Source organism: Pezoporus wallicus, unplaced genomic scaffold, assembly GCF_028554395.1.
Source record: "Pezoporus wallicus isolate ANWC-B61680 ecotype Strahan unplaced genomic scaffold, APGP_CSIRO_Pwel_v1 contig_5785, whole genome shotgun sequence".
Classification (NCBI taxonomy): domain Eukaryota; kingdom Metazoa; phylum Chordata; class Aves; order Psittaciformes; family Psittacidae; genus Pezoporus; species Pezoporus wallicus.
Genome location: NW_026641150.1, coordinates 208927 through 227500, shown reverse-complemented (window position 1 = coordinate 227500; position 18574 = coordinate 208927). Strand labels below are relative to the sequence as shown.

General features: G+C 40.9%; 1 protein-coding gene across 6 annotated transcripts in view; it reads right to left on the bottom strand.

Annotated features, from left to right (window-relative positions):
- ARHGEF7 (Rho guanine nucleotide exchange factor 7) overlaps nucleotides 1-18574 on the bottom strand; it is a 124544-nt gene that overhangs the window by 14460 nt on the left and 91510 nt on the right. For all 6 annotated transcript variants that reach the window (XR_008973885.1, XM_057422237.1, XM_057422238.1 and 3 more), the window contains 6 exons: nucleotides 17107-17193; nucleotides 13550-13628; nucleotides 12719-12858; nucleotides 11828-12052; nucleotides 9847-9940; nucleotides 2541-2630 (listed from right to left, as the gene is read on the bottom strand). Coding sequence is in view for 5 of the 6 variants with exons in the window: in XM_057422237.1 (XP_057278220.1) it covers nucleotides 2541-2630; nucleotides 9847-9940; nucleotides 11828-12052; nucleotides 12719-12858; nucleotides 13550-13628; nucleotides 17107-17193 (715 nt within the window). In the remaining variant the exon portion in view is untranslated. The remainder of the gene's footprint in view (nucleotides 1-2540; nucleotides 2631-9846; nucleotides 9941-11827; nucleotides 12053-12718; nucleotides 12859-13549; nucleotides 13629-17106; nucleotides 17194-18574) is intronic.

The window sequence follows — 18574 nt, the reverse complement described above, 5'->3', positions numbered from 1 at the left end:
TCAGGCTGGGAAAGCGCTTCAGATGAAAAAGTAGCCCTACAAAAGATGCTCTTTCAAGCAGGTCATTTCCCCACCAGCTCACAACACAGCCACAGAATGCTTGTGTCACCACTATAAAGAGGAAAATGAAGGGGAAAAAGCAAAGGTTCTCATGCAGAGCAGGGCTGCAGACTTTCTAAATCAGCAGCAACATCTTGCACCCTATTAAGAGGGCTGTCAAAGTACAACTTTTCTGTGCCCGTAGCCCTTGTTGTTTGTTTAAACATGTAGTAAATTAACTCACAGAAAAACAGTGGCAAGAGGCTAACAGCAACGTAGCCTGGTCCATCCAGTCCCTCACACGCATCTTCCTAACGCCTCTATCTGAATCTATCTTCCCAATTAAATACTTTAAGATGTCTAAGGTAGTTGGTCAAAGATAGCTAAGGATTGCATTTTTCTGGTTTTAAGAGTTTGGCAATATTCAAGGCCCATGTAAGCGACCATGCTACAAGCCACATACACAAGATATTGCAAAAAGATTTCATTTGGAGCGGAAGCGCAAAATAGCATCAGTATACAAGAAGCAGGAGAAAGTGAAACTATGCTCTTTAATTTGCATCTGTCTCCCCAAATTAAATACCACACCTTCCCCACAGAAGCAACTGAAAAAATTTGCCCTGCTCCCTACCAGTTTGCACTGGTGCTGTAACTCTGCTGAACTGACATTGCAGTACCCTTTGGGCTTTGGGTTAAAAGCAGGTAGGAGAATTGCCAAATGAGTGCTGTAAGGGACAGGCAGAATATTAACACAAAGATATGAAAGGAGTTTGTAAAAAAAACAAAAAAAAAAAGGGCATACTTCACAGATGACAGGCAACTCTCATTTTATTCTTCTACACTGACTGCTGCTCCCAAAGAAGCAATTCCAGCATGAGTAGGTTTTTCCCCCACTTCCAATTCCAGCCTACAAATGGATCTTCTGAAATCTAAAGTCTTAGATGACAGCTTTAGTCTTTCCAAACAAAGCAGCTGTGTGCTTATCAATAACAAAAAAAACCCTTGCTGCAATTAAGAGCAAATAAAAGCTGCTGACTTCTGATGTATGCAATGATACCCACAGCACTATGTATATTTCTTAAATATACATAGACAGGAAAAATAGACAAAAAGCAAAAAAAATTATCCATTTTATATCTGCACACACACACACTATCGTGCAAGTGCAAATGTGTTTCCAACCATTTGTTGTAACATTATCCTTGGAAATAACAGATCTCAGTCAAGACATTTACACAGCAATCATCTCATTTAATTTCATTTGGAACAACAGTATATATCTTCAGGATTTTTAACATATTTATTCCCTTTTATCCAATTAAACACACTACTGTAATGAATGCAGAGTGACAAAATAATTAGTATTTAAAAAAATTATGTACTTGTAGCTGATTTTATCACCTTGAGACCTACAGTTCATCAAAACAGAAAAATTAAAAGCTTTTTTCCTGTTTTTTTTCAAGTTTCTATAGCCAAATACAAGGGCCATATTCCCATTGTTAATTACATAAGTAGCTGGATTTTTTCAAGGTGATACTAGTAAATGAACACGTATTAGGAAAATCCATGAACTAAGTTTGCGATTGCATTTTGAGACTTCTCAATTGTCAGCATTAAGGGCTTCTGCTTGGAAGCAAAATGGGCACAGAGCACAGTGGGCAGCAGCAACAGTGATTAATACTGCAAATTTAAACTGCTTTAGTGGTCAAGGGGTAAGTTATAACGTCCACTCTTGCAGTTCCTAAAAGCAAAGCCAACCAAGTACTTCAGGATCATTATACTGTGTTCCAAGGATCCCCAAATTAAATTGGTATTCAACAATGCAAAAACTGTGCAAATCGCAACAAACGCAACAGCATTTTCTCCTTCCTTGTGTAAAGGGAACACATGCTTGTGGACTCCCCTGCTCTGCGCAGTGTTTTACTTACAATACAGAGGAACTCCACATGGCAACCTTGATTTGGATTAAATGAAGTAGGACCCCAGAGGCACGTTACAGCTTTTCAATAAGCTAGGTATTGATCTGAGAAACTAAAAATGGCTTTAAGCAACACACAGATCTGAGAACAATTTTTCCTGAAATTATGAGATGGGATTAAAATTTGTAATTAATACTAAAAACAGCTAGTGGCAATAAGAGAAAGTAATTTTTATAGTTCTAGGTTACTTTTCCATAGCAAAAGTTTATGTTGAACAAAAGACAAAAATAAAGTCCTCCAAAATTATTACTACTTCTTCATTCCTCCTCTCTACTTACCAGCTTCTTAAATTTATCAAAAAGCATACTGATTAACTGTCATACTCAGATCAGACACCTCTTGTTAATCTGTGAGGGCTTTGTGCAATTTTAAACCATGGCAAGAAGTCACTTTTGTTTTGTTGTTTTGTTTTTTAAACACAGAAAGAATTACAGTCTCTAGCCATGGTCCTTGGCATCCAATATTAAACACTTGGCACCGTTAAGCCAGAAACAGAGTCCATTTCAGTATTTTCTAACTTACTTGAATTTAGTGTTTGACGTGTTTTGGCACTTGTGCAATATGCTTCAATGACTTTAAGAATTTGAGCATCTTCTTCTAAAGCAGCTGTACCTAGAATCAGTGGGAAAAATAGAATTTTAAACATGGTTATGTTTCTTAATACAGAAAAGCCTTTATAAATCACTACTTTTAAGTTCAAAGTTCAAACCCTTTAAAATTCTCTTAATCATCCCATTTTAAAAATCAAACTTCAATGAGCAAAAACAACAGCTTAAAAAGATTAAATACTATTCTGAAATGCTTGGGAAAAAAAAAAACAAAACAACCCAAGCCAGAGTAATTACCCACACATTCACAAAACTCTGAGCATCTGAAGTTGCACAGAACATGTTTTGAAACATGATCACTCTGGCTGTAAAACAAGCAGTCATTAAAATGAAGAAAACTGTATACTCTGGTTATTATATGCGTATTATTATTCAATCAAATAAATCAAGGGACAGTATGTTAATTCACAGAAGTCTTGAAAACTTCTGGGGTTTGTGTATGTATTAGATTTACCTTTTTCCACAGCACATTATTGAAAATTAACCTCAGAATTAACAGCATAATACATCAGTACAATTTCAGTCCAGTGTGCAGTAGGAAAGATATTACTACATAAGTTTATCTGTGAAAAGTGCAGTAATTAAACTTCAGACTTCAAAGCAGAAACAGCACTACTGAAAAAAAAAATAAATTACCATTAAAGCTTAACATGGCAAAATTTGTCTAAAGGTAGAGCTTCACAGCACACCATCTCCTTAAGGAATTCAGTGAAAATGCTGTCAAATTCTTCACCTGCAACTGGGTGAAATTCTAATCAAACTGAAATGTAGAGGTACCACTACCTTTAGCTTACAGGGAACCAGGAGTTTATGTGTAAGACAAGATGGTTTGTTGTTTTAAAAGCATTTTCCCCGTTTTCCTCCACCAAAAAACTAGGCTTGAAGATTTTCTGCTGCAACAATTTGAACTGCCTCCAACATAAAAATGCAGCAGTATTTTTTTGTTACCCAATGCATTCTGTTAGTTTGTTCTGGTGATAATAAATCAGAAAAAGCCAACTGTCCAAAGATTTGTCAGGATCAACTGACAAGCTGTTGAAGAAATTATATGAACCCAATACAGTTTTTCTACAGTTACAGGATGCAAGTACTCCAAAATGCAGGCTATTTCTCTTTCAAGGATTTTATTGTGGTTAGAATACAGCACCATATTATTACAGTAGCAGGACAAATATTTCACTTCTGAAATTAGTATTGTGAGGACACTCAGTTGAAATACCTTACTTGCTTTGGCTGTTGTAATGCTGATTTGTCACAGCAGTTCTCAAAACAGACCATAAATCCCTGGGATTCCAGAGAAGTTAACTGGTAAAATCCAAAACTACCTATCAATAAGCTTTAAGTTCAACAGAAGTTCCTTAGTGGAAAACTTTTACAGCTCCACAAGCTGGAAAAGGTTGAAAGAACACTAATATAACACAAGATTCTAATTACTTACACAAAGGGGGAAAAATATGAATACCAAGAATTAGCAAGTATTTCTTTAAGTAACACTCTCTGATTTAAAGACATCAAAAATCCCTTTTACTGAAAGTTATCTCCTATGTACAAAATGCTGGTGTTAATCATAAGTAAAACAATGTATTTGCAAGCTACAGGCTCCCTCCTTTCCCCAAAAAAAAGAATTCTTATCCACTCTCAGAAAGTGTTCTTTAATAATCCCTAAATCTGAAGGTTGACATTTTTACCTCTGTCCTTACAACTCCTGAATCTCTATCCTCCAACATCTGAAAAGATGCTGAATGACAGAACTTGGATTTTTCCTAAACAGATACCTTCCTGTAAGGATAAAACACCCTGAGCAGTTCAGTTACACATCATGAACACAGGATTGTTCTAGTCACCTTAACCTTTGCCATATGAAATTCACAGCACACTCAGAAGGACCTCAACCTTAGACAAACCAGCAGTACCCTGAGGAAAAGTTTCTCTCCAACCCTACATAAACCAGTAAGAGACAATGGTGATGATAACTTCATGCACTGAACACTCAAGGCACAGTCCCTATCTTAAAAAGACCATCTTAAAAAGCCCACAAGCAAAGGACAAACATGGAGAAACAAAGGCTGCAGTAAATGAATCATAGAATCGTTAGGGTTGGAAAGGACCTTAAGATCATCTAGTTCCAACCCGCCTCCTGTGGGCAGGGACACCTTACACTAAACCATATCACCCAAGGCCTCGTCCAACCTGGTCTTGAACACTGCCAGGGATGAAGCATTCACAACCTCCCTGGGCAACCTATTCCAGTGCCTCACCACCCTAACAAGAAACAATTTCCTTCTTATATCCAATCTAAACTTCCCCTGTTTAAGTTTGAACCCATTACCCCTTGTGCTATCACTACAGTCCCTAATGAAGAGTCCCTCCCCAGCATCCCTATAGGCCCCCTTCAGATACTGGAAGGCTCCTATGAGGTCTCCACACAGCCTTCTCCTCTCCAGGCTGAACAGCCCCAACTTCCTCAGCCTGTCTTCATGCGGGAGGTGCTCCAGTCCCCTGATCATCCTCGTGGCCCTTCTCTGGACTTGTTCCAACAGTTCCATGTCCTTTTTATGTTGAGGACACCAGAACTGCACACAATACTCCAGGTGAGGTCTCACAAGAGCAGAGTAGAGGGGCAGGATCACCTCCTTCGACCTGCTGGTCACGCTCCTTTTGATGCAGCCCAAGATACGGTTGGCTTTCTGGGCTGCAAGCGCACACTGAAGCCAGCTCATGTTCGTTTTCTCATCAACCAACACCCCCAAGTCCTTCTCCTCAGGGCTGCTCTGAATCTCTTCTCTGCCCAACCTGTAGCTGTGCCTGGGATTGCTCCCACCCAGGTGTAGGACCTTGCACTTGGCATGGTTAAACTTCATGAGGTTGGCATCAGCCCACCTCACAAGTGTGTCAAGGTCCCTCTGGATGGCATTCCTTCCCTCCAGGGTATCAACTGAACCACACAGCTTGGTGTCATCGGCAAACTTGCTGAGGGCACACTCAATCCCACTGTCCATGTCAGCGACAAAGATGTTGAACAAGACTGGTCCCAACACCGATCCCTGAGGGACACCACTCGTTACTGGTCTCCAGCCAGACATTGAGCCATTGACCACAGCTCTTTGTGTGCAGCCATCCAGCCAGGTCTTTATCCACCGAGCGGTCCATCCATCAAATTGATGTCTCTCCAATTTAGAGACAAGGATGTCATGTGGGACAGTGTCAAACGCTTAGCACAAGTCCAGGTAGATGACAGCAACTGCTCTACCCCTGTCCATCAGTTCTGTAGCCCCATCATAGAAGGCCACCAAATTGGTCAGGCAGGATTTCCCCTTAGTGAAGCCATGCTGGCTGTCACCAAGCACCTTGTTGATTTTCATGTACCTTAGCATGCCTTCCAGGAGAATCTACTCCAAGATTTTGCCAGGCACAGACGTGAGACTGACTGGTCTGTAATTCCCTGGGTCATCCATTTTCCCCTTCTTGAAAATGGGGGTTATATTTCCCTTTTTCCAGTTGTTGGGAACTTCACCTGACTGCCATGATTTCTCAAATATGATGGCCAGCGGCTTCGCAACTTCATTTGCCACCTCCTTCAGGACCCGCAGATGGATCTCATCAGGACCTGTGGACTTGTGCACGTTCAGATTTTTAAGATGGTCTCAAACCAGATCCTCTCCTACAGTGGGCGCAAGGTCTTCATTCCAACAGTCCTTGCATCTGCCTTCCAAGACTTGGGTGGTTTTGTCAGAGCCTTTGCCAGTGAAGACCGAGGCAAAGAAGTCATTCAGAACCTCAGCCTTCTCCAAATCCTGTGTAGCCAGTTCTCCCGAGAGCTTCCTGAGGGGGCCTACATTCTCCTTAGTCTGTTTTTTATTTGCTACATACCTGTAGAATCCCTTCTTGTTATCCTTAATACCTCTAGCTAAGTTTAATTCTAACTGAGCCTTAGCTTTCCTAACCCGGTCCCTAGCTTCCCGGACAACATCCCCGTACTCTTCCCATGCCACCTGTCCTTGCTTCCACTTATTGTAAGCCTCTTTTTTCATTTGAATTTTCCTCAGGAGCTCCTTATCCATCCAAGGAGGTCTCCTGGCCCTCCTGCTGCACTTCCTTCTAGTTGGGATGCAACACTCTAGATCTTGTAGCAAGTGATCCTTGAATATCAACCAACAGCCTTGGGCCCCTCTGCCCTCTAGGGCTATATCCCATGGAACCTTACTAAGCAGGTTCCTGAAGAGGCCAAAGTCTGCTCTTTTGAAGTCCAGGGCAGTGAGCTTGCTGCACGCTCTTCTCACTGTCCTGAGGATCTCAAATTCAAGCATCTCGTGATCGCTGCATCCAAGGCTGCCCTGGAGCATCACATTTCCAACCAGCCCTTCCCTGTTGGTGAGCACGAGGTCAAGCATGGCACCTCTCCTTGTCGGCTCCTCTACGACTTGCAGAAGGAAATTGTCTTTACACAATTGAGGAACCTCCTGGATTGCTTGTGCTGGGCCGTACTGTCCTTCCAACAGTCGTCAGGGTGGTTGAAGTCACCCCTGAGAACAAGGGCCTGTGAGCGTGGGGCTTTTCCTATCTGGCTATAGAGTGCTTCATCCGCAGGCTCTCCTTGATCAGGCGGTCTGTAACAGATCCCCACAGTAATGTCTCCCATAGCTATATCCCCTTTAACCCTGACCCACAAACTCTTTGTGGACTGCTCACCTGTCCCCAGACCGAGTTCCATACTCTCCAGCCTATCCCTAACATAAGGGGCAACTCCCCCTCCCCGCCTGCCAGGCCTGTCTTTCCTAAAGAGCCTGTAACCCTCCATTCCAACACTCCAGTCATAGGAGCCATCCCACCACGTTTCTCTGATGCCTATTATATCATACCCCCATAGACGTGCACACATCTCTAATCCCTTGTTTGTTCCCATTGCTACGGGCATTTGTATAGAGGCATCTGAGCTGAGCTCCAAATGAAGCCGGCTCACTGGCTGGAGCGGCTGGGATACCTCTACATTGCTCTGAGCATTTATTATAGGTTCTGGCAACTGACTGGGTGTGTTGGAATGGAATGATGCCCCCCTCCCCCAACACATCTAGTTTAAAGCCTCCTACCAAAACTGCTCTTTCCCTTATCAGGCCAGCTCTACCAGCCCCCACTAGACCTGGCCTACAAACTTGGGTCCCGTGTTCAAGACACCCAAACCCCTGACTATGACACCACCCTTTTAACCAGTTATTAACCTGGCTAATCCTCCTAGCTTTTTTTAGGTCCTCCACTGTATCCTGGAGAATTGACAAAAAGACTACCTGAGCTCCAGAGCCCCTAACCACCTCTCCCAGGGCTCTGTAGTCCTTCTTTATGTTCCCCAGGCTACTACTATCTATATCCCTAGCACCCACATGTATCACCAGGAGTGGATAATAGTCTGTGGGGCTTACTAGAGCAGGCAGCCTCTCTGCCACATCCCTGATCTGTGCCCCCGGTAGGCAACACACCTCCCTTGAGACGGGGTCTGGCTGGCAGGCGGGTGCTTCTGTGCCTTTCATTGTAGAGTCCCCTACTACTATGACCCACCGCTTTTTCCTAGCGGCACCAGTAGAGATCTTCTTTAGCAGTGCATCAGCCGGCTGTTTCTGGCTCGAGTGCGCTTCCTCATTAGCCCCCTGCAGGACAGCAAAGCGGTCCTGCGTAGGGACAGGGGATTTAGGGGGAAGCCCCTTGCTTTTGGTTGTCCTTTTCCTTCTTTTGTTGTTTCTTTTGTCACTAATTCCCAGCTTCCCAGGTTAACAGCCTCCTCCTTTCCTTCACGAGGTAGAGGTGAAGCTCGAGGCCCCTGCACAGTTTGGGCCAGGAGCAAGCATTCCTGCTTACTCTCAGCTTCCCTGAGATCTCGCAGCCTATTAACAGCATCCCGCAGCTCAGCCACCTGCTGCAGGAGGACCTCCGCCAGGGCGCACCGAATGCAGCCCTGCCCATTGTGCACCTTTCCCTCACCAGACCAGTACAGGCACTCTCTACACACTGAGCTCTGCACTGCAGCCTCCCATCACATCGGCTCTGGGTGCCTAAGCTGGCCACCGCCGGGGCAGCCAGCGCAGAGCTCCCGGACCGGGCCCTGATCATACGATGAGTGCTCACCATCCCGCTCCCCTGCCCGCACAAACTGCTGTGACCCGCTCTGGTCGCTCGCGTTCCCTGGGGCAGGTTTTTACCCAGTCAGGGCTGGTGCCGCTGCTCCTGGCTCCGCCCCCTGTGAGTCAGCTGCTCGCTGGCGTCAGCTGAGCTGCCGGCTCCTGGGCAGGCCCTGCCGAGGACTCGAGGCTCCCTCGGTGGCTCTTGTCGCTCTGAGTCGAGGCTCCCGGATGCTGATCTCCCCCCCCCCCCCCCCCCTCCTCCGGTGTTGAAGGCGTCCTCTCTCGAGCTACTCATCTCAGCAATTGACTGAAGTGGGCCTTCATCTTAAAATACCCTATCATTGATATGAATTACTGGATTATTCATTCACACAAATTTCCACAGAAGAATTAAAGTGACACTGACAACTAAAAGAATACTGCATTTAATTGATAACATTAATGTTCTCTCCAGCCCAAAATATCTCAGTGTCCAGATTTTGACCCTTCTGTTTTTCTATACATTCATCAGTCTCTTTCAGTTCAGCGTTTTCTTCAGATTTCAAGGAAGACTAAAGCTCTGCAATTTATTCAGACACAGACACTTGCAAATGACCTTCTTTCTAGATTAGAGCAGACTGCTGGATCTTGGAAAGAGTGACCATGGAAGCAACTAGTCTTCGAACCAACAGCAATACCCAGCTTTCCAAACCCAGCTCAGCAGAAGCTCCTACTAGAATCAATTTACGAACATAGCTACTAAGTATTCTGCAAGAATAGGACAGTATCTTCAAATTGTTGTTTACAGTATCAAAAGACAGGTTTGCCTTACTGAACTTAACATGGCTCTGTAGTGAACCTCACCTTGCTCTGTGACAAAACAGGCACCTCACAAGTATGCATCCACTTTAGTCAACAGTAAAGCTCTAGAAAGCCACTAATGGCATCGTGACATAAGCACCTAAAGTGAATAAAACAAACCAACCTCTAGAGATACCTACCTGCTCTCCCCTGACAGGAGAGAGGAAACAATATAGCTTGCTTACACTCTTAAGTCTAACTTTCACAGAATTTAAACTGATGATAATTCCAGCCTTTGTATTATTAGAGATTTGTTCAAATGTCTCTTACTTTTTCTCAGTGCAAACTCTTCATCTGATGGCTTCCGTTCTGGCTTGCGTTTTGGAAGCAGCTTTTTCATGGTTTTAGGGCTTTTACTGAGATCCTGTGCAGGGAAAATAAAAATGAGAAGAGTAGAGCTTCTTTACAATATTTCAAAAATGCAACTGCTAAGATGCACACATGAGTTACTAGCTGAAAATCTTTTAACAGAACCAAAATTCAGTTTAATATTTTTTAGCACATCCAATTTGCCTGAACTGGCTGATTTCCTCTATACTCTTCCTCCAACCATACACGAAGTCAGGTATTTTATCTTGTTCTATTAACAGAAATATACAGGAAAAGCTGCTGCAAAAGCATTCAGGCTGTTCAGGAGCTAGAGCGAAGGGAAGAGGCATACATTAACATGGTTTTTTTTACTTAACTTTTGAAGATACAACCCATTTCACTTGTCTACTTTGCAGTAGGTAAAAAAAGGACCTAACAAAGAAAGCTTGGCAGGTAGTATACTCTTCAAAAGCCAGAATCTGTAACCGTTGAGGTCTGTTCTTACTAAGGTCTACAGCAAAAAATAAAAAAATTAAAAAAAAAATACAGCAACAAATACAGCTTTTCTGCTCAAAACGTGGTCATGCTATTTTACAGGGACAATGTCAGGTTACAGGAACAAAAGGGATACACTGGTCTACCCCTTACCTTAAGGATACAAGACATCCTCTACAAAAACACAGAACAAGAAAGTAAAAAGGTGAATGAGGACAGACCAAATGAGATAAAGATAGGTTTTGAACATCATTGTATGCTGAACACTGTAAAGGTGATTAAAATTTCACCACACGGGATAATTTATTGCCCTACCCATGGAAGCATGAAAGGAATTTAACTTAGATTACAAAATGAACGTACAGTACAATTAAACATAAAAACCTCTTGTAGCAACTAAGCTTAAATACTAACCTTCCGACCACAAATCACCTATCACTTTTTCCCTGTTGCTTATGGGATTTACAAAAGAAAAAAGAAAAAAAAAGGGGGGGAGGGGCTACAGTTTCTAAGAAACTGCAATTTACATGTCTATAGAATGAAATCTGTTTGTCAACATCATACAGAAGAAAATGTTCTTGGGTATAAATTGCATTATTCTTTCTGGGCCCTGTTGATTCACACCAAGTATCACAAGTACACACGACAAAGACGCTGAAAGAGGAGATATCACCAAGCCACAGAGCATCCGATATTCTCCTCCTTACATATACAAAGACTTCGAATATAAAGCTACCATTTTCTTACTATTTACAAAACCATGCAAAACATAGTGGCAAGACCAAATTAACCTACCACCACCATCTTTTTTATGATTAAACACACCACATTTTATGTCTCTTGGAACAGACTTCTATTTCATACCATATGCTAATTAAAAAAATACAACAGCTTCTTAAAATTTAAGCCATTTTTTCTGCCAATAGTAACGTTAGCCATCAAATTCTGCTAAGTACAAAAACATTTGACAGTTACCATTCTTTTTTTCCTTTTCTTAAATATGCTATAGCTGCCTACTAAAAGTGACACCTAAGAGTCAGTTATACCACCACAGCTGTTTAAAATGATTTGATACAGCTCTTTGAAGCACCAAGGATCCCTTATGCTAGATACTTTGCAGTGTGCTTAGCAAACAACTCACTCTGTAATAAGTCCGGATTATCAACATAAAAAAGTACCATCTTAAAAAAATAAAATAAAAAAAATCTTAATTTATTAACTGAATAGAGAGTGGGAGGACTTGGGGGAGGTAGAGGAAGCCTCTCCTAGCAAGTCTCTTGAGCTGCAAGACTGAATCAGTCCATTTAGCATTGTTCCAGCACTATCTGTTAAATCATCTGTATATAAAAACATGCACAAAATTGTGAAATGGTGGTGTATAAAGAAAAGTTAAGCTTCCCATTGCACACCTGCTAGAGAGTCATATTTCTTGGTTGCTGCATCTCACCTCTTTATAACAAAGAGCTGCTGAAGGCCGTAATGGAGGTGCGGGCCGTAAGCAGCTCAGGCTCCAAGGCTTGGGGGTTTTCGGAGGTTCCAGCGGTCCCCAGTTTATTGTGGTATGTGGAGTCCCATGATGTGATGGATGAGGGAGAGTGTGGTATGCAGGTGTCAGTGGTATTGGCTTGCTGTCTGAGTGCTTGCTGGAGGGCGTTACTGGATGGGAAGGAAGCTGTCAACGACACAAAGGTGACAGGAAAGGAAAGAAAGCATATTATCATAATAAAGACATAATATAATTAAGGATTGTTGAAATAATCTCACTTGCTATCTAGTGCTTTTACTTATTGTAGCTGGCCTTTGAAAATTGTTATACAATTATTATTTGGAAAAGTGGATCTTACAGAAGTTTTATTGTTTACCACTGACAGAGCATGCACTAAAGAGAACAGCTACAAGCAGCCTAGCTCCCATTTCTCTCACCGCCAAAGACAGAGCTAAATTTAGATCCATTCATATCCAACAACCCAAATTAAGAACCTAAAAGAAAGTACTTAAGGAAATTGTTCCTCCACAGTATGTCAAGTGCATCACCAATTAAAACCTACTGTTCTAAGGGTACTTAAAAGATGGCAATGTATTATTTGGTCAACATCAAAAATGTACTAACAAGGAGTTTTCTTTTACCCTGCTAAACTATTACAGCACTATCTAAGCATTTTATTCTTTTACTCACGCAATTAAAAGCGGAATGATCTTTTGACCCATTAAACGACACTTGTAACATTCAGTTCTTGTTACTAATGGCTAAAAAAAAATGCTTTACATGGTGGTATATTTGCCAGATGACCTAATTCTGCATACACTGCTCATTCACTTCAATCCAGCTCTTTCTTACCGTGTGAGATGGCACAGAGTGAGGTTTAATGGTGGGATTCCCAACAGTTGTGACTTTGGTTTGCTTCTGCAGGTGATCCACCCATTCATGCAAATCTTGTTGGTTGTTACAAGACACTAGTATCCTTTCAATCATATTTCCTAGGTGACAGAAAACAGAAGATGTAAGAAACCACAGAAGAACAATTTAGTCTATCAGACATTATTATAAAGATGCTAATTTCCTAAAACATTTTATCCCCATAGTACTAAGCAAAAACTTTAACTCATGTTTTCAGTACAGCAGCACTGCACTTTCACAGGTTATGACAGGCATTTCCTCCATGTATTTGTTCTTGTGCTCTGCTTTAAGCTTCTCCAGAGTCTCTGGAATTCCCTTTCTTCTGGTCAGTAGCATACTTTCAACTACTTCATTGTAAGGGACCTTCTCCAAGGCTACTGCCTCCATTCATTAAAATGCAGAAGTTTGGGCATGAATCCTACTGCAAAGACAGTTTGTGAACTGCTTGAGACAAGCAGCAAAGAAGCTTTCAAGTGAGGCTCTGGGTAACTGCTTTACTGAATTTGTATAATCACAGGACAACTGAGACTGGAAGAGGCCTCTGCAGGTCATCCACTCCCCTGCTCAAGCATAGACACCTAGAGCTGGTGGCCCAGGACTGCAGCCAGAGTGCTTCTGAGTATTTTCAAGGATGGAGATCTCTCCAGGCAACCTGTGCCAGTGCTTGGTCAACCTCACAATGAAAAGTTTTCCCTTCTTGTTCAGACAGAACAACTGATATTTAAAATAGCATATCCTGGAGTAAGTAATAAAAATGTTTACAGTCAATACCTGATATTTCAAATGCATTTTTGTGGTTTTCAGTGTCTTCTAACTTTGTGATAGTCATTCCTGTCGTTGGCAGCTTTCCCTGGAAAAAGAAAAAAGTAGAAACACTTAAGTTAAATCCAACAACAGAGAGAAACATTATCAAGAATACCTTAACTTCATATCCGTATCTATTAACTTCAAGCTCTGAAAAAAACCTACACAGTAAATTGGCAGACACACACTGATGGGTTAAAAAAAAAATTAAAAATCAATACAAACACCTTGCAATGGAAGTTTTTAACATGCTCAACTTCTGCAAATGACACCTGTGACAGTATCAGTCTATCTGATACCTATGCAGGCTATGAAATCCATATAAAATGTAACAGCGGTCACTCATCACAGCCTCAGGTTCATGAAACTGAAACCTTCAGGGTCATCCATATTACATGGTGAGAGGCAATGCTGATTTATCTTTAAGAACATTTGTTTGCAAACTGTTTGGTTAGCTCTCAAACCAAGGTTTGTAGTACAAGTAGATTTAGAAAAGATTTCACTAAACAAATGAATCAATTATTTACTGCAGATTTATGTCTCTAAAAACCCTGCTACTAAATTTGCTCACAGAAGTACTCAGAGGAAAAAAAAAACCCCAAAGCAGTAAAAACATCTTTAAACTTGTAATGTTTCAAAAGAACATATTATATTGCAGAAGGTAATGTCTCATTTTTAACCCAGTCACGCTGGGGGGCGGGGGGAGGAGAGAGGAGGAAAGTCAGTTTAGGCTAATTTTTTGACCGTTTACAAGCACAGAAGAGTAAATACAACTCAGGATGAAAAGGCTTTACCAAAATGCAACTTTAATGAAAGTTTAAGACAGGTCCTATATTCTCCTGCACAAAACCACTATTCAGCACATGCTGGCAAAAGCACAAATACTATGCACTGGGAAATTTTGGCTCCAATGGAGGGACAAGAAAACAACTTTTTTTTCTTTTCTTTCTTTTCTAATGACTGCAGAATGGACAAAGGTTTCTTAGACACCTGAAACTAAAATCACTTGATATTCTGTATGCACAGGGCATGCTCAAGACCAAGATGCCAAAGAGAAAGGAAGAGTTTTCTTGCAACAGCTTCTCCACTGAAGGAAACATGGTGGCACTGTGCACTACAATGAAGCCTAAAATTCATTCTGCTTTTCCATGTTTGCTGGTTCATGAAAATAACACAGCATACAACGACAATTAAGGAGGTGCAAAAAGCGCTGATATAGGTGGAAATGGATTATGGGGATACACTAAGCAAAAGTCTGGAGACAAAGAACAAAGATCACCTGAACCACATGGACAGAAGTAGTACAAACCCGGCAAAACACAGAGAAAATGGAACTGAACTTGTGACTCTTTTACGTTTCCCATCTTACAACAAACAGTTGTGAAGCCCTCCTATGAAGTACAGCCTATGCCCCTTGCAATTTAGGTTTACCACTGCTAAAAGTTCTCCCTATTAGGTAACGTGGCAGGTACCAGCACTACCAACCAGGAACCATGCAGCCTGTTGGTAAATGAATATTCAGAAATACAGGGAGGGTGTAATGTAGGATGCTGCCGCCATTGGCATCATTTCCCTGGGAATGACTGAGGGAGCTGCATCATCTTCTGTCCATATCCATTCCCAGCTCTGAGACAAGAGTCTCAGAAGGGAAGTCCAGGTGGCCCACATGCAATGAAGACAGAGCTCTGAGCCACTGTCTCAGACATAGACAGTGATGTAATAGTTTCACTTTGCTATGAATATGTAGCCATTAAAATTTTAGAATTTCTCAGTGTTAGGAAGAGGTTATGAGGAAACTGAGGAGTTTTGCATTCAGCAGAGGGCTGGACGGCAAACACTAAGAAAGGGCTGTGGCAATACTGAGTAGAAGCTGAAGACTAATGTGCAGAAAATTGCTTATTTACTGAACAGCGCTGTACTCCTGGGGGACAAGGTGGAAGGGAAGTGAAAGAAATAAGTGATGTACAATAGAAGAGCAAAATAAAACCTGTCAGGTGGTTTCATTTCATATTGTTTGTTACCACACTAAATTTCTAGTCATTTGCCTTTAACCAGTACACAAGAATCTACCTTCATCAGAAATTCTGGATGTGCCACTTGGAATACAGAGCTCACCTGCCTTTCCTAGCATCTTTTTTCCATCAATGTTGGGTAAAACTGGCCAAAAACTCTTCAGAGTGGCACAGAGCTAACAAATTTGATAGTCCACTTAAATCACCTAATGCAACACTGTCTTCGATAAAGTTACTACTAATAGGTAAGACATGAATCCAAACATGAACTTTGAAACACAACTGCTTTCAATAAAGAAAAACAAACAACAAAACAACTGGCTGTGGTTGATCACATAGGAACCCCAAATGACTAAACTTCAGCATTCCTTCAAGCAGGCATATCACTACTCAGGAGAAAGAAACTGCTTGAAAGGCTGGTTTACAAAAGTACTCAGAGCAGGTGAAATCTCTGGCTCCTTTTAAAACTTCGTTGCAGTTTTCCCCTTGCTTTTTGATGTTTTGATGTGATATCTGGAAACAACACAGCAATACTTGAACACTTATAAAGAATTTAGGAAATCATGGACTGTTCATTTGCTTTAGCTTCACTTTTCAAGAGTCTTTGGAAATACATACCAAAATGCAAGTGTTTCTGCAAATGTGTTCTAAAGTACAAAGGAGCCAACCTGATCAGCACTGATCCTCCTGTACTATAGCAAATGCTCTATTTCTGTAGTGGGGAAACAGGCACAAGTATTCAGCTAGGAGACTTGGTGGAGAGCTCAAAGACTGTCTACCAGCAGTGAGTGCAAGATTTGTGCAGTGAAAAACCTGGTGCTAAGGACATGATGCCCACATTGCATGCATTTCAGGTGGTGTTACAGTCGGCTAAGTCTAAGCTGGGCCCAGGGCTTGAATGTCAGTTCATGTATTTGATCTGCTCACAGAACTGGAGCAGATCAAGTGCACTTCTGGAGCATGCCTTCCAGTTTGGCTTCACCCAGAGTGAATCTAGTCTGTGAGCCCCAAAACAACTTCTATGCTGTGACTCAAAGATCATTAAACAGGAAAAAGAGATTAATTTCAAATATAAAACACTAATGGAGACATGCCTAAAGAAACAGATGACAACAGCCTGACTCACACGAAGGAAAGCTGAGTGCTGTGTAATTTTGATAAGACTTGAGCAGCAAAGAGCAGTAACAAACCTGTACAACAGCACTGCTCCCCTGTGTAGGTCTAAAAAGCTACCAACACTTCCACTCCTTAGCTACTACTACTAAGGTAAAAAAAAAAAACAACAACCCTGCTGATAATCACAGCTGCAAAAATCAAACCCCATGCTTCTAGACCAGAATTTTATGAAACAGATGACCAGTTCTTATTGCAGAAATAACCTTTTATCTTTATAAATGCAGAAGTTTAACAATCCTTGAAAGTTTCCTCTGAAATACCATTTGGAAAAAAAAAACAAACCCACACTGCCTTCCCCCAGAAGATTTATGCACATATATACATGTATTACTTTACCTGATAGATAAACCCACTCATTCTTGGGCTGGCAGACAACATTAGCAAAATGTTAGGGAAGAGAAGAAGATACCTTTCATTCTTTTCCTTATCAAAAAAAGAAAATGAAAACGTAAATACAACATCACAAGCCCCCTCACCCCTTTTTTTGTTTTATATTATTAGAAACTGCCACTAACGTTACTACTCCATAATTACTCAACAAATATTTACTTCTGGCAAAATTAACTGTCTGTAAAACTAGAAAAAAAGCAAAGACAGATATTTGATTTTCTATTTGAAAATTGACAGTAACACACGCCTATGCTTCCTCCTGGAGAGTAAAGCCTCATATTTTAAACAGAAATTTTACAGTCTGGGTGAAATACTGACCTTGTTTAATATGGTAACAACTGCTTTGCCATTTTCAGCAAAACCAAAATTACACATTAGATCCGTTTCTTAATATAAATTTAGATGGATGCTGTTACAGTAATGTCAAAACCATGGTGTTTCAAGTTGAAAAGATCAGATTTTTGAATTATGTTGGGTTACGATCCAACGTAGAAAAAGAATACAAAAGTAATAATGCTTATATTTACAATAAAAAGCCCTCACTACTTTGTTACAGCTTTAATTTGCTGCTTTCACTTAAGAAGTTATCCAGAAACAAAAGCACAAAGGATGTTTTTATGGGAGGAGGTGGTTTTCTCTTAGATCTACCACTACAAACAATGGAAGAGAGATGCATTAAGGTATAATGTTTTAATTCTAACAAATTTAATTCTTAATTATTCAGTTACATAAAAACTTTTCTCTTTCTTCGTATTTATAGGCATCTTTGTTCTAATGGAGGAAACTGACTGAATGAGGTTGCAATTCAAAAGCCCCCACCAGGTTCAAAGCTTCATTGATTTTACAGAGGAACAAATCACAGTAAAAACATGTCTAATCTGTAGAATATTTCCTTTCTGTTGGCACTTACTTTTACGATTATTTTAACATTATTTCTGGTAGGACAGCATCTTCTTTGTGTGCTTGGATGTTTTTTTTTAAAAAAAAAATCGCCCCAGACTTCACAGCATCACCTTAAACTTTCTAATGTCTCTTCTTACTCCACTTCTCTCAAACCACCTGGGTCTCAAGCTTTCAAAATTTCAAAAATTTCAAAAATTTCAAAATTTACTACTTGAGCTAAGTGCCCAAAACAGCAACTGTGCCTTAAAGACACCTTATAATACACACCCCATAATTACTGCTACAGAAAATGATCCTGTAACATAACGACATGTGAAAAACCCTGTTTAATTATGCACTTTGAAAATGGTCCTGCAAAATCATCTTACAATGTCTGTAATTGCTATATTTGGTTCCATTTCAGTAAATTTTACTGACAAGACCATCCATCTTCAAAGAAATTAATCCCAGCCTTTGTAATAAAAGCCTTAAATCAGTAGAGAAAGATTTTAGTCTAGATTAGTAATTCTGA